This window comes from Gobio gobio (assembly GCF_949357685.1).
Source record: "Gobio gobio genome assembly, chromosome: 3".
Lineage (NCBI taxonomy): Eukaryota > Metazoa > Chordata > Actinopteri > Cypriniformes > Gobionidae > Gobio > Gobio gobio.
In genome coordinates, this window is record NC_137099.1 from 24,315,389 (window position 1) to 24,328,091 (window position 12,703).

At 35.8% G+C, this 12,703-nt stretch overlaps 1 protein-coding gene across 1 annotated transcript in view; it reads right to left on the minus strand.

Moving 5' to 3' along the window:
• zcchc7 (zinc finger, CCHC domain containing 7) overlaps positions 1-9,679 on the minus strand; it is a 69,973-nt gene extending 60,294 nt beyond the window's left edge. Inside the window, exons 1-2 of the mRNA XM_079812033.1 lie at positions 9,634-9,679; positions 7,351-7,927 (exon numbers count right to left, since the gene is read on the minus strand). Coding sequence (XP_079668159.1) covers positions 7,351-7,915 — 565 coding nt within the window. The 5' untranslated portion in view covers positions 7,916-7,927; positions 9,634-9,679. The remainder of the gene's footprint in view (positions 1-7,350; positions 7,928-9,633) is intronic.
• Positions 9,680-12,703: the final 3,024 nt, after the last annotated feature.

The following is a 12,703-nucleotide window of genomic DNA, read 5'->3' on the forward strand; positions in this document are numbered from 1 at the left end:
CTGATGGAAATGCTCTTTTCTCAGAGAAGCCGGATGTCGATCCGATGAAAAATTACAATCTCTTGGAAAAGTTTGATGAGATTCTCTCGATTTAAGGGAAAAGTTCAGTGAGTCGTTTTTCCACTACTTTTATTTTTTATTTTTTGATAAAGAGAATTGTCCTGACAAAATGGTTCAAATAAGATGTGAAACATTTGCAATCACTTAAGCATACTTTTTTAATGTAAAAAAATATGTGGGGGAAAAAAAATATAATGATACAAATCTGACCATAGGGAATCACTGATATTGAAATATTGAAACTATAATTTTTTTAATGTTAAGCATGACAACTGATACATTGGCAACATTAAAGGGTTTGTAAAAACAAATAAATAAAATACACCCCAAAAAGTAATAAAAGTGAATTTAGGCACTACATACAGTGTGACAGATGGACAACTATACCTTTGTAGATCTAAATAGAGGAAAATATATACAGTTTGAATAAAAATAAAAATGGGGCCTTTTGACAGCTTGTTAGACTGTCCTTGAAAACAGATGACTCCAGTTATAAAATCACTGATCAATGGATTGTAATGATATTTGACTATTATACAATAGAGTTTGTGTGTGCGCGCTCGGAAACAGAATTAGATAAACATGCATAATTAGGTTACAAAAAAAACTATTACAATGCATACAGTTCAAATATGAACAGTGAAAATAATTTTAACATCTCATGTGCATCTAAGTTGAAAGGCTTGATTTATTGGGAAACGATAGGGAAAATTATATTTAACATTTTGAAACGCAATACAGCACCAATATCAATGCAAATAAATAAAGACATACTTATCTCAGTTGATAAATCTTGTGATCAAAATACATACAAATGCATCTATATCTGACAGCATTTAGATGTTTCTCATAAATGTAAATAAGACCTATTTCATTATAGTATAATATTGAGATCATGTTTTCAAGAAAAATTAGATGTGAAAAAGATGAAGTAATTATTCAATATTCCTACAATAAAATCCAACCAATAAACATCTTATCTAAAAAAATATAGATAAAACACAGCCTCATGCTGTGATTTTATGGCGAATCTGTGTGTTTGTGAGGACATGGCGTCTGTTCAAACAAACCGTGTGGAGAAATGGGTGTGGTGTTTCAGATGAAGTGGCACTGCTGTGCCCAGATAAGAGTTGATGCCTATCCCTGCCACACACACACACCAGCATCACTTGTCTTACACACACAAACTTACACTCAAAAAGCCCTCCAATCTCACACACACAGACCTACAGACACATATCACCTCACAGCTGCCACGCCTCTCTCTCACATACACACACACACAGCTGCTAGAATCACGCAGCAGTATGCAGTCTTCACAAATCCTGCAGATAAAACACCTTCACTCTCTATAGCACTCAGAAACAGAAGTTACACAACATATACGGTCTCATTTCTCCAGCCCGATCGCTGCCGCCTCAAGCTACAGCATTGTGACCCATCCATAATGATGCACTTCTCCTCTTCTATTTACTGTGTATTCAAAACAACCACATTTATATTCACTTAGACCTCACCTTCAAGCCCTTCTCAACACACATATTTCAATGTGGAAAAAAGTACATAAAACATAAATATGGAGGAATTAACTTTAAGGTTGCTTATGCGTTTGGAAGGAAACCCAAGTACAGTCTAACGAAACCTTGAGTTAAAGGTTTTATTCAGTTAAAGGTTTTATAGCATTTATTCTACTGAAATTGAATGCAAAATCATTCAATTCAGAATCAAATTCAGATTCATTGTGAACATCAAAATCCAAAATAATGCAAAAATTTGCAGTTTTTACATCCATATCACACAATAAGCAATTTTGTTTTAGAAGTCCATTGGCATTTCCAATATAAATGAATCTACAATATAAACTCATCTACAAAAATGCAATGTTGTATGATTCTCTTTTGCTGCTCTCTCACAGCAAAAAATAAAATTATACATACGTACACACACACATTACTGCTTGAAGATTTGGAGTCAGTATTTATTTAAAGAAATTATGACTTTTCTTCAGCAAGAATGCATTAAATTGATCAAATATGAGTAAATATATTTACATTGTCATTTTAAATAAACTGTTCTTTTGAACGTTCAATAATTATGAAAAAATCCTGCGAAAAAACATGATTTCCACAAAAATATTAAGCAGCACCCCTGTTTTTAACATTGATAACGATAGGAAATGCTTCTTGAGCATATCAGCAAATTAGCATGATTTCTGAAGGATCATGTGACATTCTCATGCTGAAAATGCAGCTTTGCATCACAGGAATAAATTAAAATAAAAAAGTTTTCAAATTGTAAAAATATTTCACACAATATCACTGTTTTTCGGAATTTTTGATAAATAAATGCACCCTTGGTTGCTAAATGGCTCATTAAAATAAATATACTTTAAAGATAAACTTCACAATGGTGCCCATATAAACATTTATATATAGATTATAGCAAAAGTCAAAGTGCAAGGGAAAGGTGACAAAAGTGACTGACAGCTGTCAGTTATACGAGGAAGTCTGGGTGTGGCCTCATTAAAGAGAGTGAGAGGGAAATGGAAGGAAAAAAATGGAGATAAAGAGAGAACGAGGCGATGACGGCAAGCGAAAACGACACCCAATAGGATACGGTGGGCGACAAGGCCACGTTTACCACTTTGAAGATGCCAGTCGAGTCACAATAGACAGAGAATGAGAGCTTAAAACAGAACGATTCACACAAACCGTTACGAACAACACTAAAGAACCTGTAATGCCATTTCTGAACCCTTGAAACAAAAACGAGAGGGAGACGGATAGCTAATGTCTTACCTTTGCATATGCCCTGCAGTATATCAAACACACTCAAAGACACTTCTCTTTCAAACACCCTTGCATTCAGCTTAAACTAATGCCCATCTGCTGCCACTGCTTTAGTCCAACCTAATGACAAAGTTTGGTGTTCACAGGGCGAAAACCCAGACAGAACCAAAAAGGGGAGGGAAAACACTGGGGGGAAAAAAGATAAAAAGGGGGAAAGGGAAATTAAAAAGGCACAAAGGGGGAAGAAAAAAGAAAGTGTGACCACTGAGGAAGGCTCAACAACTCTAATTCAAGTTTAGAGCCCCCCTTTGCTGAGTATTCCCCTCCTTTTTTGGAGGCTCTCATATTTCTTGTCTGTTCCGTTTGAGTGGGGTCCAAGGGCCCCCCTCCGTCCCTCCATCCTAAAGTCAGATAGATTCAGAGACACAACCTGTGTGTGTGCTGGACTGTAAGGGCAAATAGGATATTTGGGAGGGATTTCAGGGATGTTTTTGTCTCATCGTGCCGTTGTTATGCTTTTCCACCCACCCAACTGTCCTCCTGTCAGAGTAGGCTACTATAGATGGATGATCTAAAATATATTATTAAAATCTCGCTTCAATTGATAATAAACACTCGTGTGCACACAAACATTCTCAGGTTTTTTTTGTCCTCTAAATGTGTACCATTCTTCAAATCAACCTCTGTCGATTTGTGTGTGTGTGTGTTACCATATAGTAACAGCAACACTAACAACTGTAGAGAATTGGATTTGAGTGCGTGTGTCTCAATAGGACTGTATGTTGTTCGGCTGACACATCACATAGTTGAGACCTTGCAACTGAAGAGAATTGGATTTGTGCGAGAGTGTGAGTGTGAGTCTGTGTGCTCAAATGAAATTAGTCACTGCTGTCTAAAGCTTTTTACTAGTGTATCACAAACACAATCACACTAAACACAAATTCCTCATCCCCTATGGAGAGTGCATATAGCCATGACAGGACAGGACATGTTAACAAATCAAAATGTGTTTACTTCCCCCTATGCACACTATACTGTGTTTTGGAGGTATTTTTGATTCCAACAGAACAGCTAGGCTCACTCCATCTATATTTACCAATTGGGCTGAGCATTTTAGGCCTCATATTCCAGACTTAGTAGTAGACTGTGTATTCCTATTGCTTATGGCTATATTATACTATATTATATACATGATATATTATATTGCATATCAAATTGAAAATAAATAATTTACATGAAATTCACTCACAAATATTTGAATTTTGTGATTTTAAATAATTATTTAATTATAAAATATTTAGTATATATTATTTAAATATTTCAGTTTTCTAACATTTTTGTTGATTTCTGTCATAGGACAATGCCAATAATCTCAAAGTCAGTCAAATATCATCCAATTTACATTTATACATTTGACAGATGTTTTTATTTAATGTGGCATTTATCAGTTACTGTTTAAGCTACAGAAACGTGTCCCTTCCAAAATATAATTCTAGAATATGGTATACACTATCGTTAAAATGTTTAGGGTCAGTAAGATTTTTTTAAAAGAAATTATTACTTGTATTCAGAAAAATGCATTATTTTTATTGGCAGTGAAGATGTATAATGCTACAACAGATTTAAATTTCAAACAAATGCTGTTCTTTTAAACCATTCATCAAAGAATCTTGAAAAAAAAGTCATGCTTTCCACAAAAGTATTAAGCAGCACAACTGTTTTCAATGTTGATAATAAAAAAAAATATTGAGCACCAAATCCACATATTAGAATGATTTCTGAAGGATCACGTGACCCTGAAGATTGGAGTAATAGCTGATGAAAATTCAGCCACAGATTAATTACATCCTATAATATATTAAAATAGAAAACAGTTAAACTGTAAAAATATATTTCACTATATTACAGTACAGCATTTTCATTAAAACTGCAGCCTTGGTGAGCATAAGAGACAAAAACATTTTTTAAAAATTCAACATGATAAATATATCATGATAAAAATATATTATGGCTATCAATTGAATTTGTGGGGCCTGGTTTAAAACAAAAACAAAACATTGATGGTAGGTATGCGTTTTCTCGAGTCCAATCAACACACATATTTTTTGTAAAAATGTGGTCTCAACCCTCACCTACACTCCCAACTCAACAAGCATCCTTTTGTCCCGCTCTACCACAGTTAAACTGGCAACGGAAACCTCTGGCTTTTAGACGTGTAAGTGCACATGCAGACTGCAACCTCTCCAGCCACTTCCTCCCAGATCCCCTCCCTTGTGTGACCCACATGTTCTGGAGTGCGGGGTCAAGCCCCAGAGATCAGAGACACAGAGGAGAAAAAGAGAGACAGAGAGCTGCCCCTTTCCTCCCTCCACCCTCTGTTTATCCCTCTGTACCCCTCCTCTCTCTCTCTCTCTCTCTCTCTCTCTCTCTCATCCTCCACTGAATCTCTCTCTGGGTAACAAAAGCAGGCCAGGGCAGGAGAAGGCCCCCTCTGCACATGAGTGTGAGAGGCATGACTGACAGAGCAGAAATACCAGCCCACGGACTCCACCACAGTCACCATTCAAATAAGCCAGAGAGAGCAAGAGAAGGAAGGATGGATGGATGGAGGGAAAGAGGGAGAAAAGACACAATGAAATGCTCTGTATTTGAAGGGGAGAACTAGATAAAAAAAAGAAAGAGAGGAGGAGAAAGAGTAGAAAATGAATAATAGGAACAGGAAGGAGTCCACGAATGGAAATGAGGACAGCACATTCAGGGAGGACTGAGGGAAAAAAGGGAAGAGAGGAAAGAAGGAAAGAGAGAAAGAAAGAAAGAAAGAAAGAAAGAAAGAAAGAAAGAAAGAAAGAAAGAAAGAAAGAAAGAAAGAAAGAAAGAGGGAGAGAGGTTTGCTGCTTTGCTGAGCTCTGCATTTTAACCTAATGTGTAGATCTGTAGAGATTTTGCAAAGACATTTTTATTCATCTATGATTAAAGTCTCTCTCTCCCTCGCTCATGCTCCCTGACAGGAGGTTTGTTATGTTTTGTTTGTTTTTTTCCTCTACATACACAGAAATATTCCCTCATTGCTTTTCCTGCATGTACTCACACGCATGCAAATTAACTTTACACACGTAAAGCCAGATGCATGTGCTCACGCACACACCTACTCGTTCAATTGGTACACCGGCATCGTAACTTTATAACAAATAGAGGACGAGACATCAGATTCACTGATTATGCACATACAACCGAGTGCTTTGGGGATAAACACAAATGTGTGCTTATATTAACACAGGTGCTCTGGCCTGCGGACCCTCTAGGCAGCCCATCCACACAGAATAACTAACATAAACACATACTAACAAACACTCTTCAGGTTCTTAACAGTAAACATATATCAGGTTTTTGTGCAAATATGATTCAGATGTTATAGGAGCACTACCCAGGAAATAAAGAAAAAAATAAGAAATGTATTCAATAAAAAATAAAAATAACATTGAAAGACACCATGGTCTCAAATGTCATTTGCCCTTGCCCATATTCAAACCTGGGCTGTCATGAATTCTTACGCCATAGCATATGCATAAGTCACATGGGCTAATTTTATGTAATTTGTTAAGCTTGATAGTCCCTAGTCAGGCATTCATAGTATGGAAAAGAGAAGTGCAAACAAAATACAAAATACTTAGTTCACTTAAAAATTTAAATTGTGTCATAATTTACTCATTTAGAAGAATGTTGGTAATTATAGAGTTTAATGAAAGTACAGGTTTTGAGTGACATGATGAGTAAATGACGACAGAATCTTCATTTTTGGGTGAACTATCCCTTTAAAAGTGCAGTCTGCAAGTGTTTGTTTACATTTCTTTCATTCACCCTTGTGGTTTTGGTCTATATACATGGAAGGCCATTTCCACCTAAAACACTTCATTGTTAGATAAGGTTTAAAATAAGAAATAAAGTTGCATTGTTATAAGTAATAAAAAAAATGCCACTGGCAAAACTTAACCTGGATAATTTTAAACATTCGTCAGAACAACGTTTAATTGTTTCTATGCGTCTAATTTATATGAAATATGATATTTCTCCCAAATGAAAATATGAACATTTGGCTGATAATTCTTTATATTTGAAAGCTGATATATTGGCCAATAAATCTAAATCTAAATTTTAATATAATTTTTGAGAGCCTGTGTTCTCATTATAATTTTATGTAGCCTATATGACAGAACATGTTGCACTTAACTGTATATTCCTTTTTTAAAGTGATTCCAATGATATTTCAAGCAATTCAAAACCATAATGGCGAACAGTGCGCATCTGAAGTGTCTCAGCTGAAAGAAATAATCCATTATTTATCTGCTTTAATATAATCGGCCAAATTTTCTTATCGGGCCGATAACGATAACATTAAAAATGAACATATTGATACCGATATGGTGGCCGATATATCGTGCATCCCAAGCAAAAATTACTGAGTGCACTATTATTTGTCGCCTTAAACTTAAATTTTTCTTACCTGGTTTATCCGATATAGAGAGGTTGAGTTGGATGCTCTTATCTTCATCTTGTTTCTCCCGACCCAGAATCATCCAGTTCTCCAGTCCATCGGAGTCCGAGTCCGAATCCAGATCCTCCACAAAAGGAGGTATAGATTCATCTGATTCAGAATCCAACACCACAATATCATCTGGAGATGTTTGAACTTGTGGTGGACAGGGTGAAGGTAAGCTTTTGGGATGCAACATCCTGTTCCAGAATTTTGATGATTGACCTTTTTTAGCACACACGCTGTCATCTTCCTCTGTGTTGTCTGACACTGTGATACAATCTGTGCCGGAGTCAATCACAATAACATCTACAGGTGGAGCAGGAGGCAAGGAATTCTGCTGTGGCTGAGTCCGTGGTGCTGATGTCTGGACCTCTCTCTGGTCCTCACGGACCTCCTGGATCTCAGCGTTGTAGTGCAGCTGGGAATAGAGCCGGAACTCCAGCTCGCTGTCAGCGTCAGACAAACCCGAGTCCGCCTCATCCGGGTACAGCTCGTCCTCATAGTCCTCCCGCTCCAGATACCCTGAGAACATCTCAAGGCGAGCCTAAAACAGAGAGCAGACCAGCCATAAACATCATCATGAGAAATCATCCAATGGCCATAAAGATTACTTTTTTCATGCCAATATCGGCAAAAATAAATTTAAAAATATTTTTATATTATTTTTAGAAACATTTGTATGGGCCAAAAAGAAAATGTTTTATTTTTTATTTTACAAAACAAAATCCTTGCTAAACAAACAAGATTAATTTGCAATAATAACAGAAAATTAAACTATTATTTTACTTATCTGATTCTTCTAATAGTATCACAACTCATTCTCACAATTTAGCCCGCTAGATACCCTTGTGACATATTTAAAATAGCTGAATTCACATTTCACAATAATAATATCAATTATTTGCCTTGATACTGCAATCAAGATAATTCTGATTATTTGAAAACTTCAATTAAAATACTTGTCCTGTGAGGGACAACTGCATGCCATATTTTTATGAGATCAAATCTACCCACTCAAAACAAGCTGAGAAGAACAGTTTCTGAATTACTCAATTGCGGTTGTATCCCATACCAATACAGTACTTAAATGGTGAACTTAGCCCTTTTAAGAGCACAACAAATAAAACATTATTACCATTTTGAAAAATTATTTTTAATGAGTAAACCTTGCATAAAAATAACTGCTTAATTATGTGATCATTTCATTCGTCGTCATTAAATGATGTTTTACATCACATGAGACATTGAACAACTCAAATATGGGATGAAAGGGAATGTTCCAGGAAGAAACATACATTTAATTCACTGCCCATAAACACCTCGTAACAAGACAAATATTCTCAAAATACAAATTTGGATACAATATACAATATTCCTCTCATTGTTTGGTCAGCATTCACGCAAACCCACTTCAGACCTCTCAACTCTAAAGAGGATAGATAGATAGATAGATAGATAGATAGATAGATAGATAGATAGATAGATAGATAGATAGATAGATAGATAGATAGATAGATAGATAGATAGATAGATAGATAGATAGATAGATAGATAGATAGGATTTTGTTTTCATAACAGTGCAATGACGTAAACATAAGGCACAACTACTGTTTAGTTTTGGTCAAACTGTCAGTTTACTGCTTTGTCTTCTTGAGAATAGCAATTAGGCCAAAACAGTGCATTATATTCCTATTTTGATCTGTTTTGTTGTCTTCTCTAGGTCTCAATTGCCCATAAGGTATACAGCAACAACACGAGTGGATTTGTTTAAATTTAGCCTGTTTGACAGCCACACATAAGTCACTGAGAGAGAGATTTCTGGTAAAATCTATAAAAACGATCCCAAACATCATAAACACAACAGTTTTAACGCATAAACAACACATAGACCACAAGCCATGGAAACTATGCTAACTAGGAACCTGAAAAATTCAGTAAAAACAGGACACTCAGAGTGTTCAAAATAATAAATATATGTATAAAACCAACGAGTACATAAAACCCTTGACCTCTAACAACCTTACTCCAATGAAGACTCGTATTAGACAACATAAATCTGATGAACATGTGTTAGCTTCAGTGCTATTTAGAGCTGCTCAATGACCCACGTGTGTTCACGTACACATGGACGTCGGCAATGGACGTATTCCTAATAAACGGGCACGACAGTGTTTTAAAACATTTGCAACCTTAACTACACAATATGACACGTTTTAACAGGTTTTCAACCAGGCTGAATAAAAATCTGACCTGTTTACAAGTTCCGATTTGCAACACGGGGACACTCGCTTCCGGACTCCGCAGGAAAATTAAATGGTTGGCCAACTATTCTTCATCCCTGGGAAAAAAAAGCGCTATATTTAGCGCACACACTGAAGGTTAGTGGCTCTGAGTCTAGAGTTTGTTTTAACTGTTACTATGCTTGTTCGTAGTGAGAATGGGAGAGGATTTGGACATCTTTGAACTGTTGAATTTCCTGTTGGTTGGAATTCGCACTTATAAGAAACACAAGGAAGCCATTAAACATCGTTCCCTGAAATGTACTGAAGGCATAAGAAAAATATTTTTTACACCTTGTTCAAATAGTGCCATTAATGTTAATGATAATTATTACAATAGTAAAGGTTTGATTTGCCATGGGTATTGTACAACAGCCTCATAACTTGGCTGCAGAAATAAATAAATACATAACAAAACACACGAATGCTATGTGTATGGGCTATATCTGTATGTAGGCCTATGCATGATTTGTTGCCTATTTGGTATTTTTTTAATTTGATTGTTAACATGTAGGCCTTGCCTATACATATTTAAGACAATTTCATTTGTTACAAATAGTTATCCAAGACATTTCAAGATGTTGGCTTTTTACTTGAGGTGTGAACTTCTTGCTATCTTTATAGTGTATAGAAATAACATGCAAGATGTCCTTTAATCAGTTGCTTTGTTTGGCCTCTTCTGAGGTCCAGAATTTACATATCTTAACAGGCAGCATATCTGTCACCAACATATCTAAATATAAATCCCATATCCATTTTCTTTCTTTCCTTCCTTCTTTCTTGTTCTTTCTTTCATTCTCTCTATTTTTGTGAAATCACAGCCTACCTTTATCATCTCCAGAGCCTATGAACAGAGCATGCGACTGATGTGGGAATCATGGTGTGAATGCCATCTGATTCTGAAGACGTCTCCATGCGTGTCAGTGTCAGAAAAGGCCATCAAAGCAGTGGATTGTTTTCTTTCAAAAGGTTACATTTCCTAAATGAAGCCAAAAGCCCACCACATATACCATATTTTGGGAGAAAGCTTTAGAAATAGGGATTGCAGCTGGAGAACGGAATGCCTGGCTGCTCTAAAGAAATTGCCATATTTCACGTATTTGTTGATCGTTATTACTATTATTGTTTTAAAAGGAAAAGGGGAGCGCTTGTTCGTCGGTTAATCTGCACAAATTCAAACCAGTCGGGTGTTGAAGATGGAGTCACAAGCGAGGATGCAGGCTTTCCCATTCCAATATCTGATTCCACATGGCTGTTCTGCATGAGAAAGATTTTCATTTGGGAAATGAAGCCAAATGGCCACCTTCACCTACCCCTGCATTTATATTTCTGATGTCTCCACAGTATGCACCTTCAGTGTGTTATTCAAGTGTAACATTGCCCCATACTGTGCTATGATCAATATTTGAGCATATAATTATCATGGCATTGAAAGTTATAAGTCTATTTGGGTGCTATATACAAACATAATAGCTTTATTGCCGTGTAGGAACCAAGCTATAAGTAAGATATCTGGGGAAGTCATTTATCATATATAGAGAACAAAAAACATTATACATAAGTGTACCGGATAGCACACTAAATAATGGGTTAATAATAAATGTAAATAATAAATTTGTTTTTTTCCCCCAAATGAGGTTTGCTCCCAGTCTTTTGTTTGTGCAGGCAATATAGAGCCTTTGATTCTGACCATTTATTACACAGAGTGATGTCATTCGCCTGTTTGATTTGTTTTTCTTTTTGAGGGTCCACTTAGAATATCAAGGCACAGTTTGACCCCAGCATGTCGCTACACGTCACATGATCTGGAACAAAACATTGAGTGAAGAAACCCATGTCCTCTTTGTGTGGTCTGGTGTTGTGCCAAGTGTTGACATGTCTAGAACTGGCACTATTTCCTGCTGAGGCTTGGGGTTCACTTCTTCTGTAGACATTTTCACAGTTGTTATCAGGTTAAAATACATTACTATAATAAACCACTCAATTAGATAATTCCCCATTTGATACAAATTATTCGGTAATGTTGCCGAATAAGAAAAACTTTAAAAAAGAGAGAAAAAAAAAGATTTTCAGTATGAGGATTCGGTTTCTCTTGCTGACAATCAAAGTATTATCAAGGTAATAATATTCTCTTTTTTTAAGGAAAATAAAAAAGGATACCATATCTGCATTTGAAACTAACAATATTATTTAAATATGGGGGGGAAATGTGCATGTTAACACCTTTTGATTTGTTGTAAAAATATGATTTCACAGATTTGACAACGAAAGCTTTTTTTTATGAGGTAGTTATTATAACCAAACAAATTCCAATTTCAGGTTTTTGGTAGATAGAGATAAGATATGTAAAGTAATTAAGTAGGCCTAATATGTAGAGTAATTGCTTACCAAAATGTACTCAGTCTGCAGAAATACAGGTAGGCAATTGTTGTGGTGGAACCAAAATCAGATCAGTGTAAACAGCTTTTAAAATACTCCTGTAAATATTTTTTTTTACAATTTTTTTATTTATTTATTTTTATTTTAGAAAAAAAAACCGTTGTATTTGAGGAAACAATGATTTTTAAAGGCTACTAAGACAAGTGTCAGAGAGAAAAAGTCAGCCTTTCTTCTGTTATTGTTTTTTCAATATTTAGCCTACTGATAAGACGGGTTTTGAATAGTTTTATGGGAGTGTAGGCTATAGCCTACGTGTAAATATTGGTGGAAAGCATTCGACTATTGGACTGCTATAACACCATTCACAGAGCAAATGAGTTGAACAAAAACAAAGGCGTCATTAATGTTGTTGATTTTCTCTGTGTATTTGTTTACTTTTTATTTTAATTGTCCGCTTTGACTCTCGCGTCTCGGTCAAAAGCGATTATTTCCGCTTCCAGCAGGGCAACAACCAAAATTCCCCTTACCAAAAATTATCCGCGCTTTAATTAGCCTACTTTATTAATTAAATTAAGAAGGAGCCCGAAACCACATTTAGTAATCCTATCACGTTAACACATGGGTGGTGCAATGTTGCCAATCGAAATATTAACAGTCACGAT